Source organism: Eptatretus burgeri, chromosome 2 (assembly GCF_056783735.1).
Source record: "Eptatretus burgeri isolate ZD-2024b chromosome 2, Ebu_testis_v1, whole genome shotgun sequence".
NCBI lineage: Eukaryota > Metazoa > Chordata > Myxini > Myxiniformes > Myxinidae > Eptatretus > Eptatretus burgeri.
In genome coordinates, this window is record NC_140962.1 from 123,839,877 (window position 1) to 123,863,715 (window position 23,839).

The window sequence follows — 23,839 nt, forward strand, 5'->3', positions numbered from 1 at the left end:
ATGCCTCCCCTAATCTCCTGCATACGTTTGTTTATAGCTCATGAAACAAAAATTACTGCCTCCATGTTATGCACGAAAATGTCATTCTTGTTTGTCCAGCTACCAATCCATGTCCATCCATCTGCAAGACAAGGTGCTTTCACCATGTTGGAAGGAAGTGATGAAGAGGTCTCTGCATTCTGCGAGGTGCTTGGCAGGTAAAACATGGCGGTTGTGTTTTTTGTACTTTTATTATTTTACTTGTTCCCGATTTTTCAAACACACAACATTCTTACATTGTGTTTGCCACCTTCCCCAGTTTTCTGTGGTTTATTTGGGATTGATATGCTTGAGATTATGGCAAATCTGATTTTTCAATCTCGAACAGTGGCTGGACTAAAGTTTAGCGAAATATCATAACCCCGTGCACGCAAAGCGAAAAGCGGGCTGAAACAATTGGTTCACTTTGTCTCTGTGTGTCTGTGTGTCTGTCTGCCTACAAATGTCAGTTTATGATTGAGGAACAACTTCATTTCAATTGAATGTTATATTTTGAGCAATAATTGGAAAATAGGAGCATGAATTTTTTTTTTTTAGTCTGTTTGCCTGTCTGGAAGTGAAACAAAATTGCAAATCATTCCAAATAGGAAGCTTACTCTTTTGAAGCATGTTATAAAGGACACAAACAACAAGCACTTGTAACTAATGTAACGTGTTGTTGTGTTGCTCTGGTCAGTTCTGCTCCTCAAAATATTATGCTATTTTGTGTCATCACCACCATTCAAATTACCACATGTCCTTGTTTCTCAAGACTGTGCGGGTTAAGGTGTTCTATGAACCCTCAAGTTATCTCTACGCTTTTTGCAAAAAAAAGCAGGGGGATATTGTAATTGGCTGTGTGTCTGTCCGTACGTCACACTATTTCCTCATAAACGGTTGTGCAGAAATTCACCAAACTTGGTAGTTATGATCACCACATGGCAAGAAGTTGCAAGAGCAGTATTATATTTGGCCCTGCCCCCTGAAGTGTGGTCGAAAGGTCAAATACCGAAAAATCCAATTGCGGGAACATTTTTAATGTAACTTTGTATATGAAATCACCATTGGGAGTCGTATGAAATATTTAACGATTTTTTTATTATTATTTGACCCCTGGTTGATGCCCCAGGGGACAGAGTCACAGGGGTCAAAATGGAAAAAAAAATTAACTCAAAATTTGATATTGGGTTATTCCCGGTGGAACTTTATGACATCTTTCAACCTTGCTTTAGGTGCAAAGCGTGGGGATTTGTGATGGCACGCCATTGCCCTCGCTGTAGTATCTCCAGTGCCTATAGAAAGTCTTCCACCCCCTTTCAAAATTTTCAACTTTTGTTGCCTTCAAGCTTGGAATTAAATTTCATTAAATCAAACTTTTTCCACCTTTTATTTACACATCATAACACACAACTTCGAAGTGGAAAAACAAATTCTACAAATTTCAAAAACTCAATTAAAAATACAAAACTAGAAAATCTTGGTTGGATAAATGTCCACGCCCCTTATAATAGCAATTGTAAATTAGCTCGGGTGTAATCAATCACCTTCAAAATCACACATCAAGTTAAATGGCCTCTGCCTGTGTTAAAATGTAGTGATTCTGATTATCTCTGCCACCGAAGATGAAGAAGGTTATGTTTTCACCCCTTTCTGTCTGTCTGCCTGTTTTTGTACAGGATATCTCAAAAAGTTGTGGACATTCGGATGAAATTTTGTGGACAGGTTCGGTGTGTGACGGGGACGAACTGATTAGATTTCGGTGAAGATCTCGATCTGGATACTAGGATTTTATAAGTGATTCTTCACCATTGAGAGATCAGGCGAAAAACATTATGTGGCACAATATCTCAAAAAGTTATGGACAAATTCGGACGATTCCTGGTAAACCAAGAACTGAATTAAAACAAAATTCGGACAGATCACACAAGTATGTTTTCAACTGCAAATAAGGCTTCGATCATAACAAACGTTTAACAAATTTTGGGTATGTGCCAAGGAAGAATTGATTCAATTTTAGTGAAGATCGTAATCCGGATCTGAAATTAAAAAACATTTTAAAGTGATTCTTCACCATTGAGAGGTCGGGCCAAAAACGATATACAGCATGATATTTCAAATAGTTGTGGACAAATTATGGCAAAACTTGGTGGATGAGTTGGATATGTGACAAGAACAAGCCGATTAGATTTTGGTGCAGGTCCGGATCCAGATCCGGCCTAACAGTGGGATACAAAATGTAAACTGTTCAGCCTCGTGCAGGTATGTGCTCTACTGAGTGCTGTTTTAGTTGTCAGTGCATTGATCTTCTGCTCTCTGTTCAAAACTTTCATGAGTTGTGACCTCCATATACAAAACCTCAATAACTCTGTCGACAAAAATGTTTTTTAAAAGTTTGTTTTCATAAAAGCCTTACTTGTAGTTGAAAACATACGTGTGTGGTCTGTCCAAATTTTGTTTTAACACAGTTCTTGTCTGGAAATGGTACTACTTCAATCTGTCATTGTCTAACTCCAAAACTTTAGGTATCATTGTTAATTATTATCTGCTTCTGCATTTGCTGAGTGAATGTTAAATTTGATGTGCTACTTGGCATGCAGTGGCAAATGGCTTCCTGGACCTGGACCAGTCTTGTGTATTATGCTGTTAATATGCCATTGCAGATTGCGGCAGCAAAACCACCAAACCTCTCAGAATGCAGACTCCAATTTTGTCCTCAGCCCAGTGCTCTTGGAGAAGGACCTTTCAGCAGAGAATGTCAATGTCAAAGTCACAATCAGGATTGAAGAACATCAGCAGCCTGTGACATTCACTTGTGATGGTATGTTGGCATGAGGAACATGAACACAATAAGGTCTCACAAAAAATGGTAATCATTTTGATAACGAGGTGATGACTGTGGATTATTTCAGTTTCTTTTTATGCGAATATGACCCATTGAAATAGTAGTAGATAGACCACAAAATTCCGACATAACTTGCACTTGAGCTATGGCATCATGTGTGTGAATTTCAGCTCAGGTATGAGTCAGAGGATTATACATATTAGTGAGGTGCAAGCATTGAGCAATATATATATATATATATATATATATATATATATATATATATATATATATATATATATATATATATATATATATATATATATTTGTTGTGGACCTGGGAGTCAGGGGCGAGGAGACCATGAGGAGGGAAGCTACCTCGGGTTCCCACCAGACTCTCCGGAATCGCAGGCCGTCGCTCACGAATAACTTAGTGATGCGGTGGGTCGCTAATCGGCCAGGAACGCCAATAACTCGACCACATGACTTAGGGTTCTCCGTCTAATAAATACCGTTTACCTAATGGTCACGTGATCGAATTACCGGGGGATACGCTCTCGGTGCACCTTTTTCAAACCAGATCACCTTGCCAGATCAGTTGCAGCCGAGCTTAACTGCCCAAGGACGTACCGGCTCTAAAAAACAGATAGTTGGGGGATAATATCCCGGCTAAGCTAGAATACGGACCATGCTGGACCAATGAAGGAAAAGATGAAAACAAGCTGGGAAACATTTCTCCACAAAGCATTTGATTACGATTGAGCAAGAAAAGATATGTGGCACAGTGAATTGGATTTATTGGTATGTACAGCAGGGATAGCAAGGAATTTGTGGTGTGTGGTAAAAGGGCAAGCAATTTTACAAATGCAGACACAGAGTAGTCTTACCTCTTAATCACTTGTACAATCTTAACTTATGCTATGACAGGCGCCATCTCACACACACACACACACACACACACACACACACACACACACACACACACACACACACACACACACACACACACACACACACACACACACACACACACACACACACACACGGAAGATTAGATAGCCAGAAAGAAAGAGAGCAGATGAGGATAAACGGCCTCACAACACATGGCGTGGTTGGCCGACCAACACAACCCAGTATGCTTAGGGGGAGGTAGAGGAAGAAATACTGGTGTCTAAGGTTGGGAGTGGGAGATGTGGTGGAGTGCAATATGGGGGCGGGGGGGGTGGGGGTGCGGTGTCGTTCCAGAGGAAAATGGGATTGCGAGTCAGTAATGATGCTCTTTTGTGCGTCCAAAAGGGATGACATAGAGGGGTGGAAAGAGAGAGAGGAGAGAAGATGCGTGAGGTGACAGATCCCTAGCCTAGTTGTGCATAGGTCTGCTCGTGTAGCGTGTACCTCCGTGGGATACTTCGCTTGAGCGAAGAGTTGGCACGTTATCTCCAGCTTCGTCACTTTGCCAGGGCTCGTGGCAATATGCGCTCCTCACTGGTCCTCCGGAATAAGCACATCTCACTCGCACACCAACCGCAAGTGAAGAGTCAGCGAAGGGCAGAGGCAACGAGGAGCAGCTAACACAGAGCCGAGACGAGCACAGAAGAAGGTGGTGAAGACGAGAGGCGAAGAAGAGATCGAGCGGCTCCATGCTCCTCCTTTTATGAGCCCCGGGCGAAGGGTGGGGTGATTACCCGAAGCGACGTGCTGTGACCCGTATCCTGCTTCTGTATTGGGCCACAGCGGCCCAAGCCGCGCCCTGCCAGGCTCCTGCGGCCAGAAGCGGTCTCATTCGCACATCCGGCGTGAAACGGCCCTGACTCAACATATTGATAAGCTGGCAACCTGGCCCTGAAAGTGCTCCAAGGGCAGTCTGAATGCCGAATAGCAACGCACACCAACCACCCACACACCCTCCCCCCCCCCCCATGAGCCAAAATGTACACCCAGGCCCATACCAAACTCCCGGATCGCTCTTCCCGCGACCCCTCCTCACCGCGCTTCTTGCCATGTTCTGGCGACTGGACGGGGGTCGTATCAATCCTGCTTGCTCACCCGGGACATTCTCTGCGAGATGCTGTTGGTGCTATGAACATCCGTTGCTCGTCCCCGCATTACGCGGTCTGAGTGCAGCCTGAGTTATGCAGCACGCTATCTCTGTTTAGTGGTGAATTGTATCGATATAGAGATACAAGGAGGTGCAGGAATATTTTTCCCATTTGCGGGAGGTGTTGGTAGTCAAAGTGGTGAGTTTTTGATGAACAAGGGGTGAGCAAGGTGGATGCCGTTGGAAATTGGCACGCAGATTTGAATGAAATAGTGGCGTGCCATGCGTGTGCTTTACAATGTGTTGTGTTTATAGTGGAGGAAGTTTGTTGGTTTGAAACAACGGGAGGCATCGTAGTGTGCTTATTACTCATCACATTTTGCATGGCTTGTGTGCTTGCTTGCTGGCTTTGAACCATGGCTGAAAGGAAAGGGTTGGAATAGAAATCAGAATAGAAGATAGAGGTATCGTTAATAGACCAAGCTATAAGAATCACGCAACACACTTCCTCCCTTTAACCCAATCGACATGAGGGGAACGTCTAACTACACTAAGACTAATGAAATAACTGCCTGGGAATCACTGTATGTTGGGTGCCATTGCCTTCGAGGCATGCTGTTTCGTAGAACTGCAACATCATATATATATATATATATATATATATATATATATATATATATATATATATATATATATATATATATATATATGTAAATATATATATATATATATATATATATATATATATATACATATATATATATATATATCAAATGATTGGGTGTTTCATTAAATGCATTTCATTATTGTATAAATTGCTTAGTCAGTTTCCATGATGCTCTTCTTCCTCGTACTTAAGCCCCATTCATTTGTCGGCCTTATCTCCGTCAATATATCCCACGTCTGACCATTTTATAAATCTGTAGATACTATTTTTCCTTTGTTCCTTCATGACAAGTGATATGATTGTCTTTTCCCAGATTGCCTAATTTTTTAACTACTCCAATTTGATTTTGGTGGTGTCAACACTTTGGATCGTCCAGCTTGGAAAAATAAATAACAATCCATTATATGTGCTGAAAGTCCATTGTAAAATAATTATAGCTGGCTCATGTTTCTAAAATCTCATGAGGGACTCGTACCCAATTTCCCTTTTGTAATTTGCTGTCATTCTTGCATGCTGCATAGTAAGGCACTCTTTGTTTACCCTTTCTGTTGTGACCTATGATAGTACATTTGTATATTTGTTTTATCGACTGGCATTCATATTCTGTATAATTTCTTCATTTCACTCAAAGAAACCTGGAAGTGGGAAAATTACCTCCTGATGCCATTTCCCTTTTTGCTCTGTTAAGCTTTTGAAGGCATGAATAAAAGATGTCTAAAGTTGTTTATGACATCTTGCAAGCATTTTATATTCCAGCAATCAGCACTCTGCCCTTGCACCTTGGCTACACTCAAGATGTAAACTTTTACATTCTCTCGTAGGAAAAGCAGAAGTTTTGTATCTTTCTTTACTTTCTGTAGGTATTGGTACATTTGGAGTTTGTAATGACATGAGGAATGGCATGGCCCCTCCATCGTCGGCATGACCCCTCCATCGTCGGCATGACCTCTTCCTCGCTCCTCAGTCATTGGCATGACCCCCTCCTTGCCAATCCGTCATCTCCACGACTCCCTCCTCACCCTCCCTCATTGTCACGAACCCCTCACCCTCATTGTCACGAGCCCCTCCTTGCCCTTTCATCGTCATCACGACCACTCCTCCCCTCCTTTGTCGTCACCACGACCCACCTTCTGCCCCTTCCCATGTAACCCCTTGTTAATATTTGGTGGAGAAATTTTGTTCTTATTTCTCTGGCAATGCAGACTGACTCCAATTCTTATAACACCAAGTTTTCCATCCTTGCATCATGACATGGGCTCTAATGGGATGACCAAACAATATTTTTCATGTTCATCGTGCATATTTTTATCACACGAATTTTTTTTTCCCTCCTTTCTCTACTAGTTTATGAAGATCCCCAAAGTTCTCTTCTCATTTTGATTATCCCCTTTCTTCACTCTTTTTTAATGCTGGCTTTTCTTCTTCTTTTTTGACATCATCTATCTATAATTCCAGCAATGTGTGTGTGTGTGTGTGTGTGTGTGTGTGTGTGTGTGTGTGTGTGTGTGTGTGTGTGTGTGTGTGTGACCGCTGTTTCTCGACAACCGCTGGTCCAATCTAATTGAAACTTGCCAGATATATTGCTGGGGACCTGAGGATGTGCCTTTTTAAGGTTTGATATTAATTGGACAAGTGCTTCCCAAGTTATGGCCATTTATTTCCCAACCAATGACAGCAACCGTTGCTGCGGCCATTTTTTATCAACCAATGACAGCAAACGTTGCTGCGTAGCCGTGGCCGATGGGGAAGAGAAACTCAGCCGCGTTCGTCATTACGGGTTTTTTCTCTTCTCTTCTCTTCTCTTCGTGTTTTTCCTTGCGAAAAGGCAAAATACGTTGGCGCGAATTGAATAATTGGCCATTAAAAGCCTCCGTATTCTTGCCCTTTTCGAGGAAACAAAGAAGAAGCGCTGTTTCCTCAGCGATGTTGTTTATGAAGAGGTGCTAACGAGATAAAGGTGTGTACAATGTACATGGAGACGATTTTTATTATTATTAACTTGCCAAAACGAAGTTTTTGCAAGATATGTTAGTCAGCTTGTATGTTTTTTTTTATTTTTATTTTTTTGTTTGTTTGTCTGTAATCACGTATAAAAAATTCTGCAGAGCACAGTTATCATTGGAAATTTTTGTAACTTCGCATATCAGAGGCCTATAGAGGTCCCTTTCAGTGCACAAAATTTTGAAGGTCAAGGTCACTTTGTCGCAAATCAGGGGAGTCGACGAAACCCTTATTTTTTGAGTAATTTTGATCGGATCGTCTTCAAACTTCTTGAGAATATAGTTCATGCTCTGGCGCTCAGCTGATTAATTTTTGGTGGCGATTGGCCTTGACCTTCATGTTTTTTTTTTTTTGTCTGGAATCACATATAAATCACTCTGCAGAGCACAGTTATCATTGGAAATTTTTGTAACTTCGCATATCAGAGGCCTATAGAGGTCCCTTTCAGTGCACAAAATTTTGAAGGTCAAGGTCAAAGGTCAAGGTCACTTTGTTGCATATCAGGGGAGTCGACGAAACCCTTATTTTTTGAGTAATTTTGATCGGATCGTCTTCTAACTTCATGGGAATATAGTTCATGGTCTGGCGCTCAGCTGATTAATTTTTGGTGGCGATTGGCCTTGACTTTCATGGTTAGCGCCGAAGGTCAAACATATTTGACCCCAAGGTCAAATTTTCAAGTTTTAGGAACCATATCGTGTAGTACCTCAAATTGAACACCTCGATGAGTGCTTTCTAGATATGTCAAGCTTGAGACATTATGATGTCATTTGGTGACGTTATGAGGCAAAAGCATATTTTTCATGGTTACTCTGTAAAACGATTCTCATCGGAATCTCACGTAGGCAGATATTCCTCAAGGAGTCGCTCCTGGTGGATAGCAGCTCTGTTCACCTCAGTGTGACCTTAAAGAAGTCACACGTGGTCACCTTTTAGCAAGATACGGGTCACCCTGCGGGTGACATTGGTTTCTTTATTTATTGAAGAAAAATTGTTCCAAAAATAATTTATCAAAAAAAGTGCACAACTTTTTTTTGTTTCCAATTGTCAAAACGGTGTGGCCTTGGGAAGTGTTAAGGAATTCAGCTCCACTCAACATGCTTGCCAACGAAGTACATCTCAATTTGGTGGTAAAAACGATTCACAACGACGGGTTTCCTTACTCATTGCTCTGCAGTCTGCATTTAACCCCTTCATTTGTCATCTCATTGACCTCATTTCATCTATCTATAATTCCAGCAATGTGTGTGTGTGTGTGTGTGTGTGTGTGTGTGTGTGTGTGTGTGTGTGTGTGTGTGTGTGTGTGTGTGTGTGTGTGTGTGTGACCGCTGTTTCCTGCCAACCACTGGTCCAATCGAATTGAAACTTGCCAGCTATATTGCTGGGGACCTGAGGATGTGCCTTTTCAAGATTTGATATTAATCGGACAAGTGATTCCCAAGTTATGGCCATTTATTTACCAACCAATGACAGGACACGTGCTGCGTAGGCGTGGCCGATGCGCCATTTAGTTACCAATCACAGGACACGTTGCTGCGTGGGCGTGGCTGTGTAGGCCGGTGCACGGCCGGCTGACGATGACGAGAGAGAGAAAGAGAGAGAGTGTGTGTGTGTGTGTGTGTGTGTGTGTGTGTGTGTGTGTGTGTGTGTGTGTGTGTGTGTGTGTGTGTGTGTGTGTGTGTGTGTGTGTGTGTGTCCATAACTCCAAAACCATGAAACCTAGCAACCTGAAACTTTGAATACATATGAAGGGAACTCAAATGAAGTGCATGAGTGAAAATTGGGTGTTTGGGTAAATGAAAGCACTTCTTTTGAAGAAAGGTAACGCCCTTGTTTAATTATATCCTTTATTTGGCATATCCTGGGTTACCTCGCTGGGGTCTGAAGCCGCCATGTCTTTTGGTCCGCCCAACCTTGCCTTGACTTGGAACAGGCCGCAATGATTTCTTAATGATAAAGTTGTTTTTTTTTCACTTTCCTCGTTCATATTATCGAATGCCTGTTCATCATAGCTACGAATCGCTGGATATATTGTAATGTTTATAAACGCCTGGAGACGGCAGCATTCATGGCTTTATTTCATTTCCGCACATGCCATAATCTCGAGAATCTCTTAAACTAAGCCAAATTACAAAATTTAAGCTCTAGAATTGAACTTTGTAGCAGTCCCGACTGCTAAATTCGTTGTCCAATTATTCCTTGTTTAAATTCATTCATTTGTCCAATTCGGATATAGTTTGACATTCCGGGCATCTCCGGGAGGTATTTAAAATGACGGATTGGCGATAGCTAATCGCTTAACAAGCTAGCCGTTCCTTATCAACCATTTCCTTGGGGTGCTTCCTTAAGTGCTTAAGTCACTTGGTCAGTGCTCCACAATATTTGCACTGTCATTGAATACTGTATATCAATCGACTTAAACAAGGTTTCAAGAATCACTGCTCACATTCATTCTTTCATTCCTCTTTTTTTCCCTTCCTCTCACGCCATCTTCCATTCACTTCCTTATGCTTCTTTCCCTTCCCCTCCCCTCATGTTGCCTTCACCTCCCCTCGCACTGCCTTCTCTTCCCCTCCTCCTCATGCTGCCTTCCCTTCCCCTCCCCTCACGCAACATTTTACTCCCTTTCTTATGCTGCCTTCCCTTCCCCTCCCCTCAAACTGCCTTCTCTTCCCCTCCCCTTATTTTGCCTTCCCCTCCCCCTCACGCTACGTTCTATTCCCTTCCTTATGTTACCTTCCCATCCCCTCGCACTGCCTTCCCTTCCCCTCCCTTCATGCTGCCTTCCCTTCCCTTGTCGCCACCTTCCCTTCACCTCGTACTGCCTTTCCTTCCCCTCACCCCACCTTCTCTTCCCCTTACACCGTCTTCCATTCCCCCTCATGCTTACACCGTTTCCGCTCCACCCCCCCCCCCAATGGACATCTCCCGGCTACCAAAAGCAAGACGACAAGCCCTCTCCTCATGCTTACCTCCTCTCAAATTCCCTCCCGCTTCCCATCCCCCCTACCCCCCTCCTATCTTCCCCATCAATATCGCTCTCACCCCCTTCCCTCCCAGAGTGTATAGCCATGTTTGTTGAGGCGTCACTTTCCTCACTCCCCCCCCTTTCCTTACTCTTTCCCCCTTTCTCACTCTTTCCCTCCTTACTCATTATTACCCCCTTTTCCTCTATTCCCCTCTTCCGAGCTCCCTCTTTCCTCACCGCTCCTTGCTCCCCCACCCTCCTCTCTCCTTGCGCCTCCCTTGTTCCCCTGTCGTCCCTCCCTCCCTATTCTCTCACTCCTCTCTCTCTCCCCTCCTTCCCTCCCGCCTCTATCCCTCCCCTCCCCCCTGTCTTCCTTGTTCTCCCTCCCTCAATATCCCCATCAGCGAAGTGACGGGTTGTGTTTGCTAGTTAATAATATAATAGGATATTCTCGTTTTCCCTCTTCACCTTATATTTTGTTAAGAATCACCCCACCTACCTGCCTGCCTCCCCCTCATACTTTTGCATTGTGTTTATCATACAAGATTAAAAGCCAAGCCATGAACCCTGAAATATGTCAACAAAAATGACATAGAAAGCATTCATATATGGTTGAAGACAATTGAGTTTGATTGAAAGCATTCACATTGTTTTGTAAAATCTCATATATTTCATTTTTGTTCATTTAATAACGATGTCAGTTCTGGCAACCATTCTTTTTAAATTTTATTTCTTTTTGGATTGTTGATAACTTGTCGATGTATCTCCCAGACTGCCTTATGCAAGAGAAAAAGTTGGCTGTCTGCAAGTACAGCGTCAGTATGAGCACAGTTAACATTCTATTCTGTGATGCTGACCTACCTGCGATGCTGTTTCTTTACAGTGAGTTCATTGGTTGAACTCATCATCCTACAAGCACTGTGTTGCACCCACGATGATTTGAGTGCACTGGAGATCGCAGATTACAAGCTCAGAGTTTGTGGACGTGAAGAGGTACTTCAAAAGTAAGCATGAGCCAATAATGTGTCGCATAATAAACTGGATTTTGTTTTCCTGGGGGTTTTTTTTTTGCTATTTTGGTGCATTGTACGCAAGTAAAGTTCTTTATCGACTGTAAAATTGACGATTTTCCAGTGTCTTGAAAGAATAAACACTCGGTCTATTCTTTAAACAGTAAATCATTTGGACATTCGAAGGTCGGTGTGATTTAGATGCATCAACAATAAAAATTGTGGAGTAACTGCACTTTCAGTCGGATCAGCAGTGAAAGCCTTTTTCATATTTCTGGGAATATTTGTTTTGTCATTCTGCTTTGCTTTCTGCTCAGCACCTGCTGTTATAAGCTTCGAAGTACAAATGTGAGTCATTTCTTGGATGACCAGTGGTGTTATGGTGCTGCTTTTAACCCTTATCCTACCAACATATTTACAACCGATTGGATTTGGACATCCATCCCCAACTCCTGCACTACAGTGCTACACGGAGCAACGTCGCTGCACAGTACGTTCCCTTTCCACATGCACAACTTGCTGAACCCCAATTCGATACCACTCAATTTCACTCGATCTGCGAACGTTTCGCATCGATAACCCAAAATGAATATTGATTGGATCATGTTTTATTGATAAAGCAAACAAGCATGAGGGGGGAAAAATTAAGTATATTAAACAGCATAGCAATGCAAATTGAAAAGATGTTTATTCATCGTCAAAATAAGAACTTCAAAAAATACATGTCGATACAGTACAAAGTATATTTTGTATGCCAACCAACGATAAATTCTTACAGACAACTTGTTTCCAGCACAGTGGGCAGGACAAACAGACTGGTTACACCTTGTGCACTCTAACTTGACTTTTTGTCTGCACCACAAGGACACAGGTGGCATCTGGTTTTTTTTTTCTTACTCTGCTGGTGTTCTTCCACTCCATCGATTGGCTTCCCTGTTTGTCTCTAACACAACAATGTCAGGGGTCAGAAGGGGTTACAAATAACGAAAAACATTCTTCGAAAGAGGAACATCGAGTTTTTCTGGTTATGCCTGGAAACCTTCGATTTATATCATGTTTCCGGCATAGTCTAACAGCTGGGGGATCTTTTTGCCACACAGTCCCATTTCTGGCAATTACACTACATGGTCAAAAGTATGTGGACACCCCCTTCTAATTGGTGGATTCGGCTATTTCAGCCGCACCCATTGCTGACAGGTGTATAAAATCAAGCACACAGCCATGCAATCTCCATTGACAATCATTGGCAGTAGAATGGGCCGAGCTGAAGAGCTCAGTGACTTTCAACGAGCCACCGTCATAGGATGCCACCCTTCGAACAAGTTAGTTCATCAAATTTCTGCCCCGATAGAGCTGCCCCGATCAACTGTAAGTGCTGTTGTTGTGAAGTGGAAACGTCTAGGGGCAACAACAGCTCAACCGCAAAGTGGTAGGCCGCACAAACTCACAGACCGGGTCCGAGCGCTGAAGCGCGTAGCACGGAAAAGTTGTCTGTCGCCGGTTGCAACACTCACTACCGAGTTCCAAACTGACTCTGGAAGCAACGTCAGCACAAGCACTGTTCATCGAAGGCTTCATGAAATGGGTTTCCATGGTCGAGCAGCCATATAAAAGCCTAAGATTGCCATGCGCAATGCCAAGCGTCGGCTGGAGTGGTGTAAAGCCATTGGACTCTGGAGCAGTGGAAACACGTTCTCTGGAGAGATGAATCAGGCTTCACCATCTGGCCTTCCGATGACGAATCTGAGTTTGGCGGATGCCAGGAGAACGCTACCTGCCCGGATACATAGTGCCGACTGTAAAGTTTGGTGGAGGAGAAATAATGGTCTGGGGCTGTTTGCATGTTTTGGGCTCAGCCCCTTAGTTCCAGTGAAGGGAAATCTTAACACTACAGCACACAATGACATTCCAGATGATTCTGTGCTTCTAACTTTGTGGCAACAGTTTGGGGAAGGCTCTTTGCTGTTTCAGCATGGCAATGCCCCCATGCACAAAGCAAGGTCCATACAGAAAAGGTTTGTTGAGATCGGTGTGGAAGAACTTGACTGGCCTGCACAGAGCCCTGACTTCAACCCCGTCAAACACCTTTGTGATGAACTGGAACACCAACTGCGAGCCAAACCGAATCGCCCAAAATCAGTGCCCGACCTCACTAATACTCTTGTGGCTGGATGGAAGCAAATCCCAGCAGCAATGTTCCAACATCTAGTGGAAAGCCTTCCCAGAAGAGTGGAGTCTGTTATAGCAGCAAAAGGGGGACTAACTCCATATTAATGCCAATGATTTTTGAGATGCGATGTTGGACGATCAGGTGTCCACATACTTTTGGCCATGTAGTGTATTTCTCGATCTGCTGCAGCAGACAGTTCGTAGGGGCAATCGTCCTCTCCTGCAGCCATGTCCTCTACTCTTCCCTCAACGTTGACCATGGTTACGAAAATGACCATGGTTACGAAAATGACCATGACTATGACGTCTTCCACATTGCTCATTCTCGTCGATGTTGGATGTTACATTGTCTTGTGACAAAAAAGTCTGAGTGACTGGGGGAGGACTCGCTTCAGCAACCTAAATGTCGCTGTGTTCAGAGGGCTCTGACACATGATCATCATCGGAGGCAGAAATTTCCAAACGATCACTTTCGTCGGAGCAGTCCAGATGTTGCAAAACAACTTGGAGTGGTTCCTCTGCAGTGAACCTTTCTGTTCTTCTCCTCTCAGCCATAATTCACTACAAATAGAGTATTATTACTTAGTTTCAGGTGCAAAAACAAGTGTGAAGTGGGTAAAATCATGAGAGCAAAAAAGGATAAACTCACCTTTCCACAGAACAGGACCAGAGCAATGCAGTCCTGAGCTGTCGGCTCCTATTTGTTTGTCCTCCCAACGAAGATGCTGGAAAGCAGACATTACAAAAAAAGAAAGTACCAGGTGGAAAACAAAGGTGGTGGTGAAGCCAGCAAAGACACCCCAATGGGGATGCTAATTTTATGCAATGCAGTGATCCGTGCAAAACAATGGTCAGGTAACGTTTGCAGAGCAATCCTGTTGAGTACTTGTTCAAGCAATGCTGAGATACAGAACACTGCAATAACTGACATTAGGGAGGGGGGGGAGTGGAGTGGTAAAGCGAGCAAAGACCTTCCTGCTGGCATCACTGATTGAGTGGATTGTTGAGAGGACTTGCTCGATACAAATAACATGTGCAGAAATCATTTCTCCAAAAAAATGAACCAAAACAGCTGGGGTGTTTTTGGACCCAAGAAAGGATTTGCTTGTAATTCTGTGCACCAAGGTGTGATCTTAAAACTTCATTTATATTTATTACTTGCACATGTAGGTAGACCGAAACAAATTAATAAAATATGAAATACATCATGTGAATAATAAACAAATAACACATCAAAATGTATGCCTGGGGTCTGAAAATACCCCAAGTGGTATGATGAGGGTTAAATGATGTAAAACCTCCCACTTGGTCATTTGCAGGAAAAGTTCGCTTTAAACATGTGTTTCATTGTAAATCGAGAGATAATGCTAATCAATCCAGGTGTTCCTCCTTCCCTTTTTCTTTTTAATTACATTTGTATCGTGACAGCAACAAATGTCTGGGAAGCCACGAGTACATTCAGCTGTGCCGTAAGTTTGATTTGGACATCCATCTCCAGCTCCTGCACTGCAGTGCTATACGGAGCAACCTCGCATGCACAGTACGTTCCCTTTCCACGTGCACAACTTGCTGAACCTTCACTCTTAACATTACTATTGTATTGTGCACATGACTTACTCAAGATAAGAATGTTGGATAAAAATTAACTGCGAAGGTAAATATGCAGAGATCTTCGGTCCCATTAACTCCGTTAAAAAAAAAAACGTTCTTTGGCTGTGGTGGCTGTTAGGGATTTTTGCTGAAATTACCTGGTTAAATTATGGCATAAAAATAATCATAATATTTAGTCTTTTGTCATATTTTTTAAAAATAATTAAAAATCTCAATAGAAGATTGAAATGAGAGAGGAGTAAAAAGACATGTGTTGACAGTGGGGCCACATTTGTGGACAAAAGCAAGGGAACAAGTGAACAGGAAAATAAAATAGAAGAGAAGCGAGGGGAGGAAACCTCATAACTCGCAAGTGTGATTGTTGGTCTGTGTGGGGTTAATGGGGGTGTAAAGTGTATCGAGTAGGGCTGGAGTGTGACGTGACGTGAGATGGTGCTGCACCGCTTGCTTTGAAGCCCTGGAATAAATAACAAGATTGAACCATCTCCAGTCGGTGGTTCGACAAACAGGAGACGAGGAACAAAAGGATGAAGGTGGCCATAAAGCCTGGATTTGGGGAATTTAACTGGGAGGGGTTACTGGAAGAACGCATGCATCCTGGAGGAGCTGGGGCGGGGGGGGGGGGGCTGAGAAACCATGGAAAACTAGATCATAGGAGAGGGGTTAAAAAAGAAACTTGCCACTGACCTGGGTGTTCCTTGTGCTCTGTCATCGATGTGAACCACCACCTTTCCAGTACAGTGTTTGCTTGCATTTTCAATATACAACTGTTGTTATTGTAACATTCGTATTTTGGACATTTGTTCATTGTATTTTGATAGATAGTCCGTTTTCCATCCGTATATGTTCTGTACTCAACCTTGTTGTAATGAGAAGTGTATTGTTTTTTGATGGTTTCGTACTCACATGGGTCTATAGATAAAATTTGGCTTGGTTGCCGGAGCGACAACCTTGGGGAACTCCGCTAATTTGCATAAATCCAAGATGGCCACCACGGACGGGGGGGGGGGGGAGGAGGGGTAGAATATAAGTTTTCAACCAATTAATTTACAATCACGTGTGATACCTCTTTTCCGTATAATTTTGACCTGAGGAATCGATTTCTGAGGTCAATTTTGTGATTTGGGGTCAAATTCAGGGTCAAAGGTCAAGTTCAAGGTCATTTTTTGCCAAAAATGAAATAATATAATAATAATAAAATTTTCAGAGCGATGGTTGTCAAGCGTTTATTCATTAACGGCGATCACTCCCATTCATCATCAGAGCCGAATGCAAGATCAAGATGTTCAGTTTCCTCGTCATCTTCCACATCTGCTTCTCCTTCCTCTTCCACTTCATCTTGGTCTTCGTCTCCTGTCTTGAATGGATTGAAGCAGGCATCACTACAAACACATGCGCAGTACACAGTGCATGCTATCTTTCCATGGTGACAGCTGCAACGTTCAGTGCCACACGCCTTCACCACCGCCTTACAGCCGCACCGCACTACATCCATGAGATCTTGGGGTCCTGGGGGCTGATCGGAGGTTGCTGGTACTGGAGTGCCATATTTTATTTCCCACCCATACTTCGTGATGTCAAGTTCAGGTGGAGCCTGCTGGTCAGCAGATTTTTCGAGTATGGTCTGCATCCCTGGCTTAGCGTGGCCATGCTCCAGCATACCTGCAGGATGAGGTTGCTGGAATTCATGTGAGAGGACATGGGTAGTGCGTCGACTATTGGGTGTGAATACCTGGAGATCAAAGTTGTCAAACCATGCGAAGATGATGCCGACGGTTCTACACAACCCCATGAACTGGTGGAGAACCTGTGCATTGTCACGTTGTGGATGAGCGGCCGATTTTCGGAATCTCAGGGCCTCATCTTATGAGGTCGTGAAGCCATGCTCATGAAGGAGTTTGAGAAGTTCGGAACTGCCATGCCGGTGCAACAGTTTGATGGCCAGTCCCCATGTTGTCTGATTTCTGGTACCTGTAACGTGACTCTGAATTGACTGGCTCAGGCTCAGAGATTTCTTGGTCACTTTACCACCGGAGACTAGGTCCGAAACAAACTTCAACAAACTTGGGCTGGTCGCCTTGATTGTGTTGGCCTGTGTAAACTATGATAGGTCGTAATTGGCACTGTTGTACTTGACTGACCGTGCCTCATGCTTGATCTGCCTCACCACGGAAGCAATGCTCCTCTCATCCGTATTGTCTACCTTAACTATCTTGAGACTTTTAGCAACGAACTCACGGAAACCAACAATGGTAGCACAGCCATCTACCCGAACAACGATAACATCCTTACTCATGCAGTCAGTCAACTTGCTAAGCATGTCACATCGAGCGAGCTTGCCACCTAGATCCAAGTACAGGGAATGAAGTTCAACACTATTCCATATTCTGGACCTGTCTCGGTTCATGTACTCGATGACTTCCTTCAGAGCATTTTCATCTGCACTACCAGTTGGCAAATCAGAATATGTGGGGACTTTCGTGAAACTGTTATAGCAGCGGACGTGGTACTTGCACTCAGCAGAAGGTAGATCAGAAACAAAGGCAAGGTGCAACTTGACCCTTCTAGCGACATCATCATTACGCTGCTCAGCAACATCAAGGAGCATATCTTTCATAGTTGGGAGTGGGTTATGTTCTGTGTCAAAACGTTCTTCGGTCCTACACTCACGAACGCGGTTCCATCTTTCTGGGTGTCTTTCATCAATGGGTAAACATTCCTCGCTACAGAACATACAATCATGTTTGTACTCTAAACACACCTTTGTCAGCTACCTTAGTATGAGATCTTGTAGTTGTCCTTACACCCTCATCTTCAGCCTTTCTTTCCTGTGACTTTCTCACTCTCTCAATTTAGTCTTTTGATGTATAAGTACAGTTGCAACCTTTGTGGCAGGCTATGCTTGCCGCATCTCCACCAACATCAATAATGTTCTGTAGCTTAGCCTGCAGGTCCCCATCACCACGGGATTTGGCGCACAAGATGAGCTTCTTGATCCCGATCTCAGTGAATTTCATTTCTTCTCCACCTCCGTGACACACCGGGAGAAGACACCTTGAGTCAGCCATCATACGTTTCTCTGAAAAGAAGAAGAGGTGAGATTAGAATCAATGGGATCGTTCATCAACTATCGAGTCGGAGTGATCTCCAGTTGATGCAGGGGTCAAAAAGTTTTAAACCCCTCAATAGTCCAAAAATGACATTGAACTTGACCTTTGATCCTGAATTTGACCCCGAACCACACAACTGACCTCAGAAATCGATTCCTCACCTCAAAATTATACGGAAAAATTGTATCACACGTGATTGTAGGTTGATTGGTTGAAAAGTTATTTACCACCTCCGTCCGCGGTGACCATCTTGAATTTATGCAAATTACACTGAACAACAAATTTCAAAAATTTTTTTTTACTGGAGATGTGTAAAGTGATTAAGACTAATTTGGGTACGCTGATTTCAAAAATCATAACCGTTTTGCTGTATCACGTCAGGATTTTCAGGAACAGAAATATTCCCATTGCCTAGAAGTCAGGATTTCAATGAAATTTACATATGTCTTTAACATGTCTATTTCGTACAATTGTTGTTAACTTGTGTTATATTTCTTTCTTTCAGATAAAGATGAGTAGGCGTTCCTGTACCAATCATCCTGACAACTTCTGTTATGTCTGTGGTCGGTATACCAAAAAAGATCAACAGCGAAGTATATCTACAGCAGTGAAAATGAAGGCCGCCTACTTTCACTACTTCGGGTGTAAGGTGGGGGACCAAGAACAGAGCTGGGCACTACACATCTGCTGCACAAGCTGTCACACAACCTTGACTCAGTGGTTGGTGGGCAAGCGCGCGAGCATGCCATTTGCGGTGCCCATGATATGGCGTGAGCCGCAGAATCATCATGATGATTGTTATTTCTGCTGCACAAGCATCGCCGGCTTCAACAAGAAGAATAAAGGTCACATCAAGTATGCTGACTGCGTCTCTGCTCGTAAACCTGTGCCTCATGATGACGAGAACCCCGTTCCAACACCTCCAGCTGATCAGAACATAGCTGTAAGCAGTGGTGAAGAGGATGGTGATGATGAACCTTTTGAACCCGACACTCAAGAATCACACCTTCTGAACCAGGGAGACTTAAATGATCTTTTAAGAGATCTCTCGCTGTCAAAGGCGAAGGCAGAGCTGCTTGGATCAAGGCTGCAGCAGTGGAATCTACTTGAACCTAACACCAAGATATCCTTGTTCAGAGCACGTCACAGAGACATGGCTGAGTTCTTTGAGATGGAAGACACGATGACATTCTACAGTGACATCAACGGTCTGTTGAAAGAACTTGGGTGTGATCACGATCCTGCAGACTGGCGCCTCTTCATCGACTCGGGAAGAACAGCTTGAAGGCTGTTTTTGCTCCCACAATGGCAACGAGAAACCATCAGTCCCACTGGCTCACGCGTTCGGCATGACAGAGACCTATGAGACTATGCGGCAGCTGCTTGATTCCATCAAGTACAATGACTTCAACTGGCACATCTGCGGAGACTTGAAAGTGGTGGAGCTGTTGTTAGGGCTGCAGTCAGGCTGCATGAAATACATGTGCTTCCTTTGTCTCTGGGATAGCAGAGACGACAAGAATCACTGGACGAAGAAAGATTGGGAAGAGCGAAAAGAGCATGTACCTGGTCGACACAACGTGAAGCATGTCGCCCTTGTCGACCCAGCCAAGGTTTTCCTTCCACCACTCCACATAAAGCTCGGCTTGATGAAAAGTTTTGTACGGGCAATGGATCTGAATGGGCGTGGGTTTTTATACCTCAAGGAAAAGTTTGGCAACACCTTGTCGGAGGCCAAGATCAAGGCTGGTGTCTTTGTTGGACCGCAAATCCGACAGATTATGAAGGACGAAACTTTTCCGACAACTCTAAACCCCAAAGAGCTGGCAGCGTGGAGGAGCTTCAAAGCTGTGACGGACAACTTCTTGGGGAACGAGCGCGCGGACAACTATGAAGAAATAGTGCAGCAGCTGCTGGAGTCCTTCAGGAAACTTGGCTCCAGGATGTCCCTGAAAATCCATTTCCTACACCAGCACCTGAACTTCTTCCCTGACAACTTGGGAGCAGTCTCGGACGAGCACGGCGAGCGATTCCACCAAGAGATTTCACTCATGGAGATGCGTTACCAAGGGCGGCACAACCCGAACATGATGGGCGATTTCTGCTGGTTCCTGCATCGTGAAACTGACACAGAGCAGCACAAACGCAAAGCCAAATGCCTAAAGCATTTTTAATTACATTCTAGTGGAGTTTTTCTGTAATTTCTATAATTTTGAAGCATTCATGATGAAATAAATGAATAAACGAATTTTTGTAAATTTCTTTGAAATCCTGACTTCCAGGCAATGGGAATATTTCTGTTACTGAAAATCCTGACGTGATACAGCAAAACGGTTATGATTTTTGAAATCAGCGTACCCAAATTAGTCTAAATCACTTTACACATCTCCAGTAAAAAAATTTTGTTGTTCAGTGTTATCGGAGTTCCTCAAGGTTGCCACTCCGGCAACCAAGCTAATTTTTTTTCTATAGACCCATGCGAGTACGAAACCATCAAAAAACAATACACTTCTCGCAACAACAAGGTACTCAACCTGGCAACTGGACAAAGAGCAGAAATCTTGAAACTCAATCATCCCTGAAAAATAAGATTTTCTTTTATTTTTCAAAGTTTGTTTTGGTAAAAGATTGATGTAGTCAATCTGAAGTTACAGACAGGTAAACACATAAGCCAAAGCAAAGAGAAGTTGCCAGGAAACTGCTTCTTGTGATCTGTTTAATAGTGGGCTACAAAATAAATACGCTTTTCATTGTCCCGATGATGCTGAAAAATGAAACTTGCAAGATTTGAACATGACTGTGAATCAAATACATGTACAGTGGATTACCTTTTAGATTTGGGGCCATGTTTAGTTGTTGGTTTATTTAAATTCTGTTTTCTGCAGGCTGATGACGTTAACGCTCCTGTTGATCTGAAGGCGCACATGAATCAACTTGACCAGCCCATCAAGTACACCGTAACCAAGTACGTCTTCTTGTCAGAATATTTTGGAACAAAGTTGTTACCTGTACTTAAGCATACTGCTCGGTTTGCAATACTCACAAAAAATATTAAGCAACAAAGGTTTCGAGATTTCAAGAGGACCAGCACAATTGCATACCCACTCCATAAACAAACATGACTGTGGAAGCCAAATTTAAGTAACGCAAAAACAACAAGGCTGTCTGAAATAAGTATCGGCGCGGCTCTGGTAACTCCCGCTCGGTTATGCCAGACCCGAGTCGGAACATGCGACTCGGTTCGGACAGAGTCGGCCGAGGGTGTGGCTTCTCCGGTTGCTAGACGGTGTGAGTACTTAGGTAAATTGGAATAGACAAGTGGACCCTACCTCATGCCGTCAAAATATTGGCGACCACGGTCCTTTAAGTGACCCGTCGACTCCGGAGTTATCCGGGGTGACGAAATTTAAATTCCAGATGTTCGGTGGGAGACGGTCCAACTGCTCAGTCTAGCGGTCGTTCCTCGCCACCTCCCCCCGGCCCAGAACAATATCGACTGACTCTTACCTGAACCTTAGACTGCAGGGTAGGAAAGAAAACCATACTCTCAGCAAAGATTAAGCTATTCTCCAGCAATCAATGCTTCATTCATTTATCAAGCAATAGGCGAACCCATTAATGTTTCCTTAAAACTTTAGTCAGAATTGTGAACATAGTCATGGGGTTTACTTGCTTTTAAAAGAAAAACACATTGATGTGTATCCATAGCATCAGAACCACACACACACACACACACACACACACACACACACACACACACACACACACACACACACACACACACACACACACACACACACACACACACACACACACACACACACACACACACACACACACACACACACACACACACACACCCCTTTGACTGTTTACCTACTTCCAGCGCGCGCGCGTGTGTTTTGCGCAATACTATTTTAGATCTTTGTAGAATGTCGAGGATTCATTCTCATATCCACTGTAATCTATATATCCTGGTGAAACTCTGTATTGTTAAATACTTTGCTTTATTGTTTCTTATCTGTGCTTAGAAAGTATAGTTGCGAATTCGCGCCCGCCGGCATGCGGATGGCCACGCCACTCGAATCACGACCGCGTCGCCCACCGGATGGACAATTCAGTCGTGACCCTCCGGGAACTATCTTTCGACCTCACCACAATCGTGCAAATCGGCCACCCGCGTAGGATAGGGTTGCTCGCCAAACTCGACCTACCTAAGTACCCACGCGGATGGTAAACCGGGCGATCGTACCTCGCCACAGGTCGACTCCAGACACGAGCCGCTTGAGCGGCCCGTTCCGTACTATCGGGATAACCGAGCGGTGTTATCGTCGACCTCGACGGTTCAGATTATTTACCGGGCGTTTTGCACCAACTACGAACCCTTTACGTGAAGCAGGATGGAGGGTCAATGAAGAAAAGACGAAGCGAAACGGGAAAAAAGTTCACACAAAGCACATTTATTTCCCGGCAGACGGAAAGCACATATATACAGCCAAACAGTCAAAATGCACATATAGCAACCAAAACAAAAGCAACAACGACGCAGAGTTACTACCGACTATGCGCACACATGGCAACACTTATACAGTTCTACTTTACAGACGGCGCCAACACACATTTACTTAAAAGCAAAGGAAAGAAGCCACCCTCATAGACAAGGGGGCAGACAGGCCTGTAGGCCAATTGTGCGCGTGACCTGGAGGAGCGGCCAGGTCTGTGAGACCGGGTGGGTCCTACCCGCGTCCTCGTGACGCGTTGTCGGGCGAGCCGCAGATGTGGCCGCGTGGCTGTGCCCCGACTCCGTGCTCCTTGGCGGGTTTCGTTGGCACGACATTTGGAGTGGGGTGGGAATGGGGCCCCCTTTTTGCACTATCTTAGCGCGGGGGAAAGGGGAATTGTTGATGCCCTGGGGGAGGAGAATGGCTGGCTGGCTTGGGCCCTGCGACGAGCGATCCCACACCGCGACCTCGTCGCCGACCGCCGTCCTTCTCGCCTCGGACCCGAGCTCCTTTGCTTCTTCCCGCAACTCTTCTCAGCCGACTCCAGAACCCAACTCGATGACACACCGATGACTTCGCCACCCGACTCAACTGACTTCATTCGCCTTGCGCTCGCCTTCTTATAGGCCGTCAGGAGCAGCTAATATGCAAATATCCGGATCAGGATGACCTCGGGGGCGGAGCCACGCTCGCCCATTGGTCGGAGGAAATGGGGCGTGAATCTCCCCTGATCCTAGAATTTGCATATATCGATTTCACACAGATGCGCCTGGAGGCGGGGCCAAGCCGCCCCGCGCTTGCTAATTCGACGGAGGAAAAGTGAGCGTGTAGCGTTCTTGATCTGAATTCTCCCTCGGAAAGGCCGCTATTTGCGCTCGCAGCTCGCTGCGTTCGGCACCAATCGCCGAACGGACCTGAGACAGC

The 23,839-nt window shown here is 44.2% G+C and overlaps 2 protein-coding genes across 9 annotated transcripts in view; both read left to right on the forward strand.

Moving 5' to 3' along the window:
- LOC147032988 (uncharacterized) overlaps positions 1–76 on the forward strand; it is a gene marked incomplete at its 5' end in the record, with an annotated part of 10,736 nt that extends 10,660 nt beyond the window's left edge. Inside the window, one exon of the mRNA XM_085871901.1 lies at positions 1–76. This exon is cut by the window's left edge and continues 926 nt beyond it.
- Positions 1–23,839, forward strand: part of LOC147032987 (phosphatidylinositol 4-phosphate 3-kinase C2 domain-containing subunit alpha-like) — a 168,508-nt gene that overhangs the window by 52,718 nt on the left and 91,951 nt on the right. For all 8 annotated transcript variants that reach the window (XR_015055420.1, XR_015055421.1, XM_085871067.1 and 5 more), the window contains 5 exons: positions 100–197; positions 2,679–2,836; positions 11,397–11,517; positions 15,121–15,232; positions 21,299–21,378. Coding sequence is in view for 6 of the 8 variants with exons in the window: in XM_085871067.1 (XP_085727193.1) it covers positions 100–197; positions 2,679–2,836; positions 11,397–11,517; positions 15,121–15,232; positions 21,299–21,378 (569 nt within the window). In the remaining 2 variants the exon portion in view is untranslated. The remainder of the gene's footprint in view (positions 1–99; positions 198–2,678; positions 2,837–11,396; positions 11,518–15,120; positions 15,233–21,298; positions 21,379–23,839) is intronic.